The sequence below is a fragment of the Falco punctatus genome (genome assembly GCF_963210335.1).
Source record: "Falco punctatus genome assembly, chromosome: 12".
Lineage (NCBI taxonomy): Eukaryota > Metazoa > Chordata > Aves > Falconiformes > Falconidae > Falco > Falco punctatus.
In genome coordinates this window covers 17,152,356-17,169,406 of record NC_137592.1, presented here as the reverse complement: position 1 = coordinate 17,169,406, position 17,051 = coordinate 17,152,356, and the positions used below count along the sequence as shown (strand labels likewise).

The 17,051-nt window shown below is 38.7% G+C and overlaps 1 protein-coding gene across 4 annotated transcripts in view; it reads right to left on the bottom strand.

The window, feature by feature from the left end:
* The window catches only part of BABAM2 (BRISC and BRCA1 A complex member 2), a gene marked incomplete at its 5' end in the record, with an annotated part of 170,467 nt that overhangs the window by 7,196 nt on the left and 146,220 nt on the right, over window positions 1-17,051 (bottom strand). For all 4 annotated transcript variants that reach the window (XM_080408308.1, XM_080408305.1, XM_080408306.1 and 1 more), the window contains one exon: window positions 14,232-14,385. In XM_080408308.1, coding sequence (XP_080264434.1) covers window positions 14,232-14,385 — 154 coding nt within the window. The remainder of the gene's footprint in view (window positions 1-14,231; window positions 14,386-17,051) is intronic.

Below are 17,051 nucleotides of genomic sequence, written 5' to 3'. Positions count from 1 at the left end.
CCTTCACCTTATTATCCAGTGGAAAGAAAGTCTTGCTATTGTAAATAGTAAGCATCTAAAAGAAGTCAGAATTGTATCACTCATCATTTACACATTTTCTAGTGATATAAAACACTGACTGTGGCAAAAGGTCTCCAGAAGCCCATACATGTCTAAATCCTAGGCTGTGGGTTTGCAGTGCTTAAACCATACTTGACTAAGAATTCACATGCTTTTGTGAAATTTCATTCTAATTGCAATGTTTTTTTTCCCCAATAACTCAGTGCTGGCTTTTCAAAATGTAGTTGGTAGAAAATCTGCATTGACTATTTGATAATACCTTTTGCCTTCAGATTCCTAAGCTGAAAAATCTGCAAAGATTTTAAATTATGTGGCCATAACCTCCCATCAAACAACACTTCACATATATTTATGGTACAAGCACTCTAATGCTGCAGTGCACTTGCTTTCTGCTATTGCTTTTGCTTGACAGGTGGTATAGCCAGCTACACAATGGTGTTCTAGCTACCACGCACTGTGTAATAAAGTTAGAAGAGTTGTCTAGATGTTTCGATTTCTCTTAAAATCTTCCTGTGGGAAATTTGGAGCAGAACATATTGATTCAAACCCTGTGAGGAGAAAAACACACAAAATGCCGTACCAATGAGATTTCTGCTTTTTCTGTCTGGGACAAGGACATTCATCATGCGATGATGAATCATCTTCCTAAGTCATTCACAAAATAGATTCCCCTTAAATTCCTCAGTTCAAGAGTCCAAGCCTTTCAGCACTGATCTCAAATTCTTCCACGCTAGCTGTCTTCGCACTCACCTGTTTTAGGTGTTTCAGCTCAACAGGTGGGAGTTTCAAGTGCCTTTTCCGTCAAGAGACAATTTGAGGAAAAGGAAGGGGATGAAGTAATCCTGGTGGTCCACATGAAGTACTGACTTAGCTGTACAGTAACATGTCTACTACTAGCACAACATATTCTGTCTTTGCATATTATTTACTGGCAAGTAAATGCTCTTGAGCCAATATCTTGATCTTTTCACAAAGACACATGGGCTGTCATTACTGTCTTTCACCATATGAGGCACATGTATTGTGTTCGTTCTCATCTGAAGACAGACTCAGGTTATTGTACTTGGATTTTTTTTTCCTACTATTGGCTTTGAGAGCAAACTTTATTCTTGAATACTACCCAGTATTTCAATGCATTCTTGTAAAATGTTTTGATATCTAATGTGACTATGGCTTAATTCTGAAAATATTAGGCTCTAATTATAGAGCAACCTTAGTGTAATCAAAATCATAGAGGCTAGTACATTTGATGAATACACCCCTTTCCTTCTGCTCTCGGGAAGCCTTACAGGAAGATGTGGGGTTCTTTTCCTCAACCTTTTCAAGCTAATAGATCTGACTTGGGCAGGCACTCTTGCAGTCATGGGGATCTCCAAGTAGTTCTATGTAACCCTTCCAACTCTTATGGAGTAGGGTCTGTAGGTAGGACACCCTCCTCCTCAGCAGTCCTCTGTTGTCTGAACTGTCCAGCAGGTTAACAGTGAGTTTGTTTGAATATTCTGCAAATGCTATTATTTTCCCTGGGACTGAGGTGAGGCCTGAATTATATCCCTCTCAGCCATATTAGACACAGCTGAGAATCCCAGGCATTTGCCCCAGCTGCTGTCCGTTTCTTTTAGAGCTGCAGCTCTAGGATTTGCATCACTTCACATCCCATATTTCTTTCCTTCTGCACCCTAAAGGAACTGCTGCAAGACATCTACAAGTTTCTTCAAATCCACAGAATCCTGACAGAAAAAAATCCGGTCCACAGACGACTGATCTTCATAAATTAGCTAGAATAGCAATGTTCTCCCCTTTTCCTATTAAATCAGGTGAAAACAGGAATTAAGAAGGGCGTAGGTCAGAGTAAAGGACAGCCTGAGGCTTCTTGAGGTCTTTGACCTATTCCTCCCAGACTAGTATTATTATGCTGACACTTTGCAATAAAATCTTGTTATATAAATTATTTCAACAGCATAGCCATGTTAGAATTATAAAAGAGCTTCTCCAGGCTTTATCAATGTCACCTGATTATGCACTTTTTGAAGTACAAAGTATTTTTGCACAGAGCATACATACAAACGTAGAGCACTTTTGTATTTTTACGTTCCTGTTGCAACTTGTTTTGACACAGTGAAAGCTTGTTTTGAAAATAATGAACACCTACAACAATCCCTTTTGGGTGCCAGACAAGAGGATTTGTCCTCCCGTGACTGTACAGGCACAGCCAGCTGGTTGGCTTTATGGAACCCCTAATAATTCATCTCCTGTGTAGAAGAGATTTACTGTAACTCTCCAAACTCTCTAGGATTCACTGTTTATGACAGAACAAAATCAAAGATGCCAACCTTTCTTTTTTTATATATAATTGTTTTCTTTTAAAATTCCATTTGTCAGGAGCTATCTAATTCAAGACTATCAATACTAATTAACAAAAGGAACTTACATATATAAATTGTTACATTAATTTCAGTAGTGGGTATGCATTTTAGGTCATATTCCATATGAGTGCTCACTAGGTCCTTAACAGGTGGTTATACCCTCCCTCCTGCATCTCTATACCTTGCACTTAGCAAGGGGTGAATGCAGAAGTGTGGTAGCCTGCTGAAAGCCCATTCTTTTAACGGGCCTCATGCCAACGTTTGAGGCATAGGTTTTTCCTTGTAAACTCAAGATGCAAGACATATAAACCTCTTTGCTATTTTTACTACATATAATGCATTAAAACCATATTTCCATCGGGTGAACCATGTTGTCTGTTTATTCACGGGCACTTCCACAGCATTCCTCACCAGGCTAAAGATACACGATCACTCACGGCAGAGCAGAATAACCCAGCCTCCTGCTTTGGGATAAGTATGGGCTAACAGGAGATTAATTCTGTGCTAGACATTTTACGACACCTCTATTAGGAGAAAATAGTTGTTAAAACAAATTACCATTCTCTCCAGATCTAAGATACTACAACGACTGAAGTGACAAATCGTTCTCAGCACTCCACCCTTTGGTTGCGCAGCCAGAATCAGGCTGTAGCAGGCGGGCTGGCGACATGGCCGGGCGCCAAGTGGCAAAGGCTCAGGAGCTAACGAAAATCAGGACTATTATGGCATGCGTTAGGCACTCGAGAGGTAGCAGCGTTTCTAAACCACTGTTCAAATCCAAACATCACTAAAACTTACCCAAGCACAGCGGCAGGACAATAAAGGTACCTTCCAGGATTTCTGTATCGCTTCAAATATATGTAACAATACTTGGCACATATTCACGTTTCTAACCTAAACTTCTTGATGGCATGCTCTTTGGGATGTGGTTTATAATTTCCTTACTAGGCAGTTTTATCTATAGCAAATATTTTGCTTTTACGTGAAACACAATGTCTACACAGTTTTCCATTTTATACATCTCCAAAACGGGCGATGCCAAGCAAACATCTGAAGTGTTTATACAACAGCAACGCAATGGTTCTTAAATTACTGCTACTGTAACTGGCTAAACACACAAATGTAGAAAGGAGTCAGTGCACAATGCCATTATGCTGCTAGCAATTTTTTTTTTTCCTGGGTGCCAAACGAATTCATCACATAATCTCTCTTCCGCTTCTAATATTTCTCTCTCTCTACCTCCTGTTGCTGCAATTTACCTACAAGGAGTGTAGTAAGCTTCCTATGCCCACTTCTACCTGCCAGTTTACAACAAGGCACTGACTGTGCAGCCAGGCCAATAGACAGAACAGTAATCAAGCATCAGGAGAGCTGGAGGTCTGCAGTGGGCAGCCATCAAAATGCAAGTCTTTTAAGAAATACTGTTGCCTTCAGCTCCGTTCAAAATATTACATGACTGAAAGTCATCTCTAGAATTACAAACCAAACCAAACATGTGCTACCAAAACCATAACAGGAAATAGAAGTAGTACAACTAGTGAAACTAAGTACACATCCGAAGTTTAAACACTGAAATTCACTCATGTCCAAAAGCTGTTTTCTGTATTTTACTAACATTGTCTTTTTCCTCTGTTAGTTCTTGTTGGAATTATTACCATTTCAGATTCAAGTCACACAGAAAGGTACAAGAAATGGTTATATTTAGACATGTTTTTCAATGGTTTGCTGATGGCATAAGTAACAGGTGGCTTTACTCCACATGAAGCAAACAGAAATAAAACCTAACATTTTCATTTGGTTATACATTTGTGTGCCTGTTCCAAAAAACTTTGATATTGATTGATTTTATAAATAAAGTCAAGAATTCAACATAGTTCTGCCGTAAAAGTTAAGACAACTTTGGTGCCCAACTTACCATAAACAAAAATTAATCTTGACAATCTGTTCAAATCACAAAACTCCCATAAATACAACAACCAGACTAAAGGCAAAATATAGAGATCTAGGGAACTGCTGCAGAGCCAGGACTACAGATCATTATGTAGGCTGGCAATTAATGTTTATTTTAAAGCGGCAGCACAAGTAGCATCATCACTCTGCAAAAGATGGTAACTTTGGTTCCAAGAATATATGTGCTCCCAAACATACAGGCCTTTGCTGACAATTACAGATAAAAATTACAGCTACTGGACATAATCAGTGCATACAGACCAAGGCCAGGAACTATGCAAGCAGTTTTTCTGAATCACCTGGAAATTAGATTCTGGGATTTGTCCTCTCACAGGTTTCTGATACAGATATTTGGAAGTTTACAAAGGTGTGTATTGCACAGACACAGCGGCTCTAAGGGTCCCAAAGCATATAAAGCAAAACGAACCTCTCATTTTGAAACAGTTTTATCGATGCTTTCTGCTTGCCAGTTCAAGAGATAAACACTTCACTTCCTTCACCTTCTCCACAATGTACAGAAATAGACTTGCTTCAGTCAGATGAAGGCTTGTGGTCTTAGATCATAGCGAATTTTGCTTCTGCTTTCTTAACTTCCATTTTCCCCCCGGGTATTACTCAGTGCTGGGGTAGCGGGTGTTAGCGAAGGGGGCACTGGAATATCCCTGTCACAGCATGGTCACTCCACTTCCTTACCAGTGGATCATGAGAATGATATTCCAAGGTCATCACGGAAAAATTCAATCTTCATACAGTCTTTTTTAAATACAGTGCTAATTCGGAGGAAATTTCCAGTCTTATGAGGTACAGTGCAACAAGCCTGCTCTATTTTTCCTATTTGCTCAAGTGCCATAGCCATATTTTTCCACTCCAGGTAAAGGTTAACTTCTTAAAGAGATACTGTTTATTCAAGACACTTAGTACTTCCTCCCATCTAGGCTACGTAAGTGCATGCTCAACTCTGCTGTTGGAGAGCAATTATTTAGCAAATTATTTCATAGATTTGAAGGAGAGAGTCAATGCCAGACAAGATGCAACTAGGAATCTCAGAATTCTAAGTATAAAAGGCAGGGTGAAGAATGAGATGAAATAAGGAGGGGGGGAAAGGAGAGATGATATAAGTAGGAGAAAGCAGAGAAGACTGGGCAAAACCGCATTGAGGAGTGAGGCTTGTAAGGAAAGAACAAGTGTAGAGACTTAAGAAGAGAGGAGATCACAGAAGTAATAATAGAATTTGAATGATCTTTAAGAGATTATTGAATTCCTTAATTGTACTTCAGAGGCAGAAATGAAGGGTTATACCACAGATGCATCCATAACGAGTCTGACAACCAGCATCCCTGAAAACAAAGTTTGCTTGCAGGTGAAAGTACTGATTTCATCATGCCATCCGCTTTGCTTTGCCAGATTGCTTATCAACCGGGGCCGAAGGCAACATACCAAAACATAAAAGAAACCTCCTTGGATATTCATTAGGACAAACCAGTCAGAAGGAAAGGGATGAGATGCCACACATCTGTGATTATATAAAACATATTAAATAAGTTATTTCTCTTTGCTATTTAAAAGATATATGCTTGCTATTAGAAGTAAGAGGATATTCTTAAAAGGTCAGACACCTCTCCAAATGGGGAAAGCAGACAGAAACAAACCTTAACACTTACAGGTAAAAGCAGAGAAAGCAGATAAAAAATTAATTTGAGGAACCAATCAGCTGTGGTCCTCCACACTAAAACTTCTCAAACAGTATAAGAGCCAGTCAAAAAGTGAAAAGAACGCGCAGAAGAAATAAAGTCACAAGGAATAAATGGAAATCCGAGTTCACTGTGGAGGTGCTTAAGGAGGCTGCCATAGCAGAACCCTGCTTTCCGAGGGATGTATCGAAAGATCTGACTCAACTGTCAGCCAAAAAGGTAACTAACAAATCAACAAAACACATATAAGGAAATTAGCAGGCCCAGATTATGTTCACACCTGAGTGCCAGAGAAACTCAAGTGTGAGAAAGTTAAACTCTTAAACAGCTTGTAACCTCCTGCTTAAACAGCTTGGTACCGGAGAGGTGTGATGTCAGTTAAAATAAGGTCTGGGAGGAGGGAACTGTGGACCAGTAAATCTCAGGTCTGTACTTTACAAATTAATAGAGACTGTTATAAGAAACCATAAATTTATAAAAAGCCCAGAAATAGTGGATTTGAGTAATTATGATATATTAGGTAGGAACCAAGCTTATGCTTCATAAATCTCTTATTTTCTTAAGGTACCGAAAACATGTGGACAAGAAAGATTCAAGTGACACACACTGCTCGACCTTTCTACAGGCACTTGGGAAGGTTTTTCAAAAGCTTTTAAAAAAATGAATTACCACAGCAGGAGAAAAGATCCATGAGTGGATAAATGGCAGGTCAAGATAAGGAAAAAAAAAAAAAAGATAGGAATGAATGATGAGTGCTATTAAGGTGGAGTCACCTGAGAACTGCACATAAATGGGTGTTTTGACCTGTGTTGTTCAACTTACTCCTACACGAACTACAAAAGTGAGCAAAAGAAGATGGCAAAGATGCTAATGCTAACAATTTAGTCAGGGAAGGAAAGATGAGGCACAATTATGAGGAACTACAGATGGTTCTTACAGCACTGAGAGACTGGGAGATAACATACCAGGTGAAAAGTCAGTATTGACAAAAATGAAGGGCAGATATGTGAGGAAAAATACTTAATTTTACATACAGAAACCCCACAGGCTCTGAAAAACAGATAGTAAGGAGATCTTGAGGCTAAAATGTCAGTGTAACCTTCTGTTGTAAGCAGAAAACCAAACCCGATGTTATTAGAACTGGAATAAAGAGAAAACCAGACAATATCACCACGTCACCATATAAATGCATGTTGAATGTACCATAAGTAAACATGCAGTTCCCTGTCTTGGAAAGAATATGACAAAAATAGTAAAGGGATAAACAAGCAGGACAAAGGCGATGAGAAACACGGAAAAGTTTTGTAGAAGGAATAAGTGAGCAGAGCAGGAGAGAAAAGATGAACAGAAGAGATGTGAAAAGGTTCATAAAATCAAAGTTTGTGGAGGGGATCAGTGGATTATTTATTCACTGCCTCTTTTCATACAAGAGCTAGAAGGAAACAACTGGAGCTGGTAGGAGGTAGGAATGCAGAAAGCCAACAAAGCTGCACACCACACATTATCTGTGCAATCCATTGCCACAGAATTTTGTGATGTTATGATGTGGGTTCAAAAAGCAATCAAACAGAAGGAATCAATTCTGGATATAGAAATCCTTGAAGAGGGTAGAACATGCCAGGAAAATATGACTACATGCTCTGCCATGCTCCTCCACAGGCACCGGCTACTGCCTGTAGATAGAGACGTGATGGGGGGCTAAATGAATGTTGAATTTGACTAGTATGACCGTTCTTTGTGTTTAACAGAGCAATTATAAATACTACCCAAAAGACAAGACCATGGAACTCACCTACTACTTTTACCTAGCTGTTTGTTTTGTAACTGATCAAGCAACAGTATTTATCTGGGCTATTAAACCACAGCTCCTTCCAAAACCACATTTCTCTCTACCCTTTTCTGTCAAGCAAGTGAGGAAATTTCTTTGCATCAGTTCCTAACTGTAATTCCATGCTCTAATATAGATCTAGCAGCTTTTAAACATATAATGGAGTTCTCTAGCCAAGCCAAATCAGACGGTTTGTCCTACTATTTCCAGAACGCCACCTAACCCTGGTTATCTAGGAACCACCTATGTTAAATTCTAGCCTTTAATTCCTACAAAGCAGTTGTCTTCCAGCAAAGTGTTATTATATTCCACTTCTACCAAGCCAACTCCTCCAATCTCTTCTTTGCAATTCTCTTGTCAAAATATGAGAAACTTTTTCTCAGGAAGATTTACTACATATCAAAACTCATATATGTACAGTTCACACATATACATAATGTCTATATAAAACCACAGAAAACCTAGTTGCCTTCCTATAACAACTATACTCCTCATCTTTAAAATAGTTGTTTTTCTTTTCCCACAGTCAAAGCTTTAATGAGAAGTGACCAGAAACAAATACCCAGGCCCTTCTGTCTTGGCTGAAATCCACATAATGCATGACAGCACTGAAGATCCCTGGCAGGCACCTGTCAGAAACTAACATACCATAACTTAAGAGTCAGACTTAATTATCCAAGGAGACATTTAAAGAAAAGTACATGAAAAATACGAGTCAAGAAGTGCGACTATCATGTGTATGCACTGTACTCTGTAGTGTATGCAGAGGAACAATGTAAAAATAAAATAACATTCTAGGAAAATTCTAATTAAAAGTTGTATCTACTGTGCTTATTATATCTTACAATCAAAATAATTTTGTTACTAAGGTTTGCTGGCAAGTTAACTGCAGAACATACTACAAGGATAAATGTAATCATTAAGTATTTTAAAACCATATTTTTTCCATTCGCCTTTCTACTTTTCCACATATAATTCTGATCAGCTGACACTCCCACAGAAAATCAGAGTTTTGATTTAATGACCTATAAAATCAAATTAACTTCTTCGTAAGCTTCAGACGGCCCGGTCGCCACATCTCTTCTCACTATAGCTGCCACAGCCTATTGGCCCTTTTGTGTTCTGAAAAAGGGCCCAACAGTAGCAATAAAATGTCAGCTTTACTCTATTTCAGCAAAGGCAATCACTTTTATTCCATTGCTGATGTGAGACTATTGAAAACCAAAGAGTTCAACAAACAACCCAGCTCAGCACCTCACCCCTCCATTTGTACCTACCCTGATGCTCTTCTCCAGAAAGAATCCTCTGAGCCTTGCAAATGTTCACACACACGCGCTTAGGGAAGGGTGATGTCCCTATTTTTTCTGCTTCTGTTCCCTATTCTCATTGTTCTAAATTTCTTTTTAAGTTTAAGGTAACGTGCGACAGAGCCAAAGACAAAAAAAGCTTTGTGAGAAGAGTATACATAAATGCAAACGAGCTAGTTTTTGGAAATCTACATGCAAACACAATTTGTTACTTTTTATGAATAAGAAGGGAAAATACTGAAATACAAACCAAATAACAACAAATGGTTTATTACCTTAATTACACTTCTTAAGGAGAGAAGATTATAAGAAAGGTGCAATGTTTATGGGTAAACTTTATAGCAAGATTCAAGGTAGCACAGGCAGAAAACAAAGGTTTCATGGAAACAGAGAAACTTGTTACTTTAAAAGAATCCAAAATGTAATAATAGATATTCTGTTTTAAACGTGAAAGAATTATGACTTTATAATACAAAATGGATGAGTTGAAAAACTGGTCAATGTCAAAATAATAATATTAAAAAACCCCCAAACAAAATGTTAGGGCAGTCAAAATTTACTGAATACAAGAGCAAGTCTTGACATATTACAACTGAGTTTGTCTAAAGAGCAACACAATTGTCCCCTTTTTTCCAAATATCCTTTTATTAGACCAAAAAATGCACTTCCTCTCCTTACCAGGGAACAGAAACTTAGAGCAACCATTCTGGCCAAATAGCAGCTAGCATCTTCACATGACACACAACTTCTAATTTGATGATACTCAAGGAAAAAGTATCGCTGAGGCTGAAAATGCTACGGCCCAGTGCACCAGCCTGACACTTTCTAATCACTGCAGGCTTGTGCTGAGCACAAAGTGTACTGCAGCCACACTGGTGACAGGTATGTAGCTCACACAAGATGCGTCTGCGTCTGATCTTAAGCTGCACTTGACCTTATGGCAGAGCAACAGCCAATATATAGTTGAGAGCACTTGAGCCCTTTTAAGCTTTCACCCTCACAGAGCCCTGAGGGATATGTAAAATTAACACCACATTCATCAGCAAACACCAGTGAATGGCCAGGGACGACACTGTTATTCGGAAACCAGTCTTATCAGCCACCTCGAAAGGAAGAATATGAACCCTTGGAACAACTTTTTATTGTGGTACCAGTTTTCCCTCCTCCTGTTATTTTTAATGACGAGTAGGTGGATTTATGTAGGATAAAAGAGTAAACTGAGTCTTGACTTGCTTTCCCTGAAGTATATAACCTAAGTCTACCTAGCAGCACTGGGTCAGGCAGAAATGGGGCCAGAGTGCATCTAAGAACTGAACTGAATTTGTATAAACAAACAAGCTTTATTTACAGTATCCCAGGCTGAGAGTCTGCATGTTCTTTAAAGACTCCATTTATGTACACTTGAATGCCTATTTAAGCAAAAAACAAGAGAGCTTTCCCATGGAAACCGCACAGAGATGTTTTACTTCACACGTACACCACAAACAAGGCTGCTAACTTTCCATAATTTGCTGTATTTTCTTAGGCTTGCTATTGTATTTTAGGACCAAATCTTTCAGAGAAGCTGCTTACGCAGGAGGCCACAGACATATAAATAAACGACCTAAGAGAGGCAAAGCCTGGGATGTGAACTGAGAGGAAACAGCATCTCGGCAGCTTGTAAGAAAATGCTAATATTTTTGGTTTCCCTGTTTCTAGCTGGATGAACAGGTTAAAATTTTGTGTTTAGTTGAGAAACAAACAATCTGGAGGCATTTGGAATCACATTATTTAATGGGGACTTGATTCGTCCCTTAGAATTAAATCAAGCCAGAGGGCAAACCCTGGGCTAAGACAATAGCAAGCTTCAGTTACCAGATGCTATCTCTCAGTGAGGAATCTACCTCAGCGGGCCTCAAAGGAGCCAGGTGATTTAAAAAAATGCTTAAAAGGACACAGACAAAGAGAAACTCGATTTTGTGGACTTTATCAGACAGGCATAAATCGGTCCAGTTACTTCAGCAAGAACACTAGCGGTTTTTCTCTGTGAATGAAAAAGATCCTGCTAAACTGATACTCTGATTTGAAAATTTGCCTTTTAGATTTAGGTGCTATGTGTCTAAGTGTGAGTGCATACAATCTACTTCTGTATGTATGCATTTTAGGGGATTAATTTTGCTCCTGCTTATAGTTACTACTGATTGCCTCAAGGCTACAGCAAAGGGTTAAGTCCTAACTTCAAAAGAGATGCCTACTTCTGCTGGGGGCCACAAAGATAAGCAAGGATACCAAGACTTTCAAGTTTAGCCCCTGACTTGAAGGAATTAGATGGGCTCACCTGTTGGAAAAAAAAAACAAAAAAAAAACCCCACCCCACAACCCTGGGAGAAACCTGGGCACAGAATCAAAGTCCCTTTGGCATGAACTTACAACAGCTCTGCCCATGAATAAGCAGGCTGTGTTGAGCTGCTGAAAAGAAGAGGCAAGGATTCCAGGATGAGGAAATCTCTGGCTGATGCCATTTCAGACTTAGTGGTGCTTCTACATCCTATAAAGCAATGAGGTATACATGCTTCCTTCAGTACAGAACTAAGACAGCTAATGAACCCAGTCAGTGCAAGGGCAAGCAAAAGTTGTCCTTGATGGTGTCCTAAGTCACAGTAAGGGAGATGGTGTAAACTGATCTCTCAAGTGCCTGAGAATTAAGGGCAGAGAATTTGGTCAGATACCAGAACATCAAGTGGGAGACCCTGTAGCCCTAGAAAAGTAGAGCCAGAAGATAAACAGAGCTTCTTTTGTCTCAAAGGATGCTAAGCACTTGGGGGACCATTTGGCTAAGAGGGGAAAAGACTACATATAAGCAAAACCTAATAGACAGTATTTAGGAGCACAAACAAGTTGTCTCTGATTTATCCAGGGCTAAATTTACTTCAGCTGAGCAGGATTACATTGCTTCTACAGGCTAAGTCATGTATCCTTCTTTTCTGTTTTCATTTGGGATGTTTTGATGTGGTGCTTAAACTAATATATTTAATTAGAACGTTTTCCTATATATCTATATATATTCCCATATACTTGATCCATAACATGGCTACGGTAAAAATAAAGTAGAATGCAAAAAATAGCTTGTTGTGTTGAAACACCCTAACCTATTCTAAGAAGCCCCAGCAAATATTTTTAAATACTGTTTACATAAGGTGCTCAATTGTGTTAAAATCTTTCTTAAAATATGCTAACACGTATCATAACATCATACTTTTCTCCACACAGATTTATTTATGGTACCTACTCAGGAATCACTAGTTGTTCCTGCAAGCAAAGCGCTTTTAACTAGAGCAGCTTCTCTGTCTCTTTGCAGCTCAATGATAGTTATTTCAGACATTGCAGCATACTTTCTTCCCCCGCTTCTCATCAACTTTCTCATATTACGTATCCACTGTACAACTTAAATGCAAAGGCTCAAACATAAGAGTGAATAACCTCACAAAATGTACATGTGATAGTAAGTGTACACATTTAGTGCTTTCTAAAAGAACTGTTATAATACTTCTGAATTTCAAGTGCAGAGCAGAGAAGTCCATTTGTATACACCCACATAAATGAATGCACTTAGCAGACAGCACATAGGTACTTGTAAGCTTCCAGCTGCAAAAGAAATGCATTTTGTAGTACTGTTATTAAAAAAGCCACAGTAATGCTTCCAGTTATTGTTTCTTTTTCTTTTCTTTTCTTTATTTTTCCAACAAAATACTCATAATATACTGTTAGAGAAAAGAAACAAGCCCACCAAAACCCAAAAAATCATATTTGATCAAGAAACGGCTCTCCTAGACAGTATGGTAGTAAAACCGAATACTACCAAAACCAAATATTCTACTACAATGCATCAAAATCCAAAATCAAATGTTACTTGATGCCCTCCATAAAATTTAAATTAGTATAAAATCTGCAAATGCTTCAGTCAATTGTTGTTTGCTTCCATCATTTCCAAATTACAGTCTCTGACCATGCCATTCATTTGATTTACTCAGCTTGAACTATTTTCATTCGATTCTTATTTACGCGTCTTTGCTAATTTAATCTTCTGATTGTCATTCAAAATGTTCATCCCAATATGCCTTGTTATTCATGCAGTTTGATGCCTTTGCACACTGAACAACTGATAATCAGCCTACTTAAGTCTCTCGCTGTTCTAACATTTTTACACTTTGCAGAATCACAATACTGCAGCAAGGCCTTTGCCCATATTGCTCCATTCAGGTAAAACCTGGTTTGCTTCATTAGAAGAGAGGGGTGATATCTGGTACACAAGAGGGGCACCCCTGCCCACGGCAGCTTGCCCTTGCAGCAGAACCACACTGGAGAGGCTGTCCTGTCATCTGTAACTAAAGGGGATGCTCGGACTGAAGTGGAGTCTCCCCAGCCTGAAACAAGGGCTTGCAGAAAAACAGCAGAGGAAAGTCAGAGATTCTCTGTTCCCAGCCGACAGAAAAAAGCAGTATAGAAAGAGATACTCAGACTTTCAGATAACTTTATCGAGTTCTGATAGGACTGCCTCCTATGCCAGGGCGGTGGCTTGCTCTACCTCCTCCTGTTCCTCCATCTCTTTTTACTACAGCCTAATTCCATACCTTTCAGGTTTTTCTTCCTTGCTCTCTCCATCTCACATGATTCCCTTCGGGGTCCCCTCAACACCCACACAAAATCACGGCGTTACCTTGACTGACTTCTACCATGCAGGTTATTCCTGCTGGGGGCTATCTGGTCTACTTAGACTGAAAGCTTTTCAGAGCAGAGACTGTCACCGCTCTGTGCCTATACAACGCCTAGCAGAAAGGGTCATCTTTTGATCAGTCCTCTGGCACTAATGTAATAAGCATGATTAAGAAAGCATCTGTCTGCCCTCATATATGGGAACACTAGGACTGTATGAGAACAAAACCAGGTTCAGCTTCTGTAATGCTGGAAATGTACAGTTAAATCCATGAAATTTCTACTGACAGATGACCATGTACAAATGGAATATTTAGTAGGAAACAGGAATCTGACTTACTTTGCTCTCTTGGCCATTTCATTGCCATCCCAGCGGGGGCTGTAAGGGTAATTCTTCTGGGCCTGGGAGTACAGCTGGCCACTGTTAGTGAAGTGGTAGACTGACTGAAACGTTAGGGTTGGTTGGTCTCGAGGGAAATACAGGGGCAGGTCAACTGAAATTAAAAAAAAAAAAAAAAAAGAAAAAAAAAGAAAAGAAAAAAGAGTCATTAAAATACACCATTGCATTTCCCCTGCCTTTTCCCCCCTGGGAATATATCATTCCTCTGTATTGATTTAAAGATGACAGAAAATGCAAAATTGATGATTACTTTTAAATATACTTCTACATTTCTTATAAGTAATTATTCCAACATAGTGCTGTATGGGATTTATCAAAGCTGTATCAAAACACTTTTCTAAAGTACATAATTTTTTAAAATTTTTTTAAAAAAAGTTTAGTTAGTGTATTTCTATGTCAATCATATTAATGTTTACACCATGATTATTTTTTGTTATTAAATAACAAACGTAAGTTATTCTCCTTTATAGTGAAATTTCCTCTTTCAAAAATTCACAAAATATATTTTTTATGGTTTCCATTCAAGAAACAGATTTATCTTTTTGTTTTAGTTAATTCATTTTAGTGCTTCCATGGACATAAAAGACATTATCATTTTCATTTTACAGCTGTCTGAAGCCTAAAGTGTTAAATGATTTGATAAAGGATGTAGAAAGAGTCAGTCACATGAGTTGGAAAAGATCTCAACTTGCTGTCATCTGCTAGACAAAAAAACCCCACAAACCCAAAAACACACTGCAAAGTCATTAATACCCAAAATATCTCACTAAAAATAAAAATCAGAACCTCTTAGTTCTCCTTGCTTATCACTGTCTCATGATCAGCTAGCTCTGGCAGAACAACAAAATGGTCTACAACAGTTAATAATATGGTCAGAAACTGGTTTTTAACTTAACTTTTTCATTGCTAGATTTATAGTTTAGATTTTCTTGGTGTACTTTTATTTTCAGGATGCTTCAGAATCTGTAGTTAAATTGAGTTATGAGAACAGACTTGAATTGTTTACATTAAATGTCTAATCTAACACCCAAAATAACGGAGGAATGTGCATGGCTTTTAAAGTTGTAGACTTCATTTATAAAGCATCTACGTCTGGACTTTTTGTTATCTTCCAAATCACAATTCTACAATTCTGCACACTGAAAGAACTCTGCAATGGAACAATAACTCCCTGGAAATCTTAAATAATTTTTCCTATTGGTGTAGCCATGAGTGAAAGAAATTAATAAGATTATATAATTAATTCATATAAGCTGAGTTCTCAGTATTCCTTCTTTGCGGCTTCAGAGTCCTTTTTCAAGAGAAGGAAAGACTCCTAAGTTAACAAACAGGTTGTAATAGCTGCAGTAGGGAATCAAAGCAGGTGGCAATATCAGTACAAACAGAATGTGAAGAAAGCAAAGGGAACATCACAGGACCAAACCCATCCTTAGCTGGAACAGGATCTCCCCTCCAGTGTGCTTGGTAATGCACTGTATTTTCTACTTTTGAATACTCCATGGAGTAGAGATTCCAGCACTTCCTTTGAAATCTCTGCCCACAAACTAAGATATCAGTGTAAAACAGGTCTTATTTTTCCAAATCCCATGCTATCATCCTGCTGGTTCCTTCATTTTTCAGTTTTTCTAATCATGTCTGAATTCTTGGATGTGCATCAGCCACACCGTAGCTCCCTTTCCCCTAAATCACAAGCTCTATGCATAAAACCATTTGTAGCCATAAAGTACACAAAGCCAAATGTGATATTCTAGCCGTAGTCTCAAAATGCAACAAATCACTGTGGCTGACAGCGTTTGCTCAGTTCATGACCCAGTGTCTGAGCTACACGTGATAACTCCCGGTGACTCAGCTCACACAGCAGCTTCCAGCAGACACTTAGGTGGTAATGACATGGGCAGAGTTCTGCTAATTTGAGGGCAGATCACTGCTGAAACAAAGGTTAGATTCAAAGATTGCTCTGCCAAATTCCTCTTTGTAACATGATTATTAAATAACAACCCTGAAAAACATTGGTGTATCAAGGGCATTTATCAGCAAGCACGCTGCACCACCCCCTTGCCGATGGTACATGTGTGCCACAGCCTCTGAAGGACTCCACCGTGGAAAACAGTATGAAGTAAGGAGACCGGCTCTCCGTTTTAATGTTATAAATACACTTTTTCAGCTCCAAGTGCTTAAACTCTGTTCCTCTAGTGCATCTTCTTCCTTCTTAAGTACCAATTCCTTAAAGGAAAACTACTCCACATACTTGTGTATTCTATCACCGTGTGAAAGGAATAACAAACTTTAGCAAAACACTCAAGTAATAGTTCAGTCCTGACACTTAACTTTTTACTTGAGGTTTTCTAACTTTCACTAACTGTCCTTTGAAAACCTCTGTATACAGAACGGGGGCAAGCAGAAGCAGTTTTCTTCCCGTTGCCTGTAACTAAAGGTTTGCACTTAAGCTAGCGCTAGAAACACTGTTTAAATGGGTAATCAAGACATTACTTTCACTACAGAGAGGCTTCCCACTTGTTACAGAAGTAACACCAAAATGTTACAGAAAAGCCACCAAAACCCGCACTGGAATTACTTATATTATAAACTGTTAAATCAGATATTCAAATTAGACTTAAAATTGTGCATCCCACACCTGACCAACAGCAGTATCATCCTAAACTGCAAGCAGAGTTTTGAAAAAATTAATCTGCCTTTATTTCCAACATTACCCTTCACCTAAAAATCGCCAAACTCCCATTTTTCTAACCCAAGTGCTTC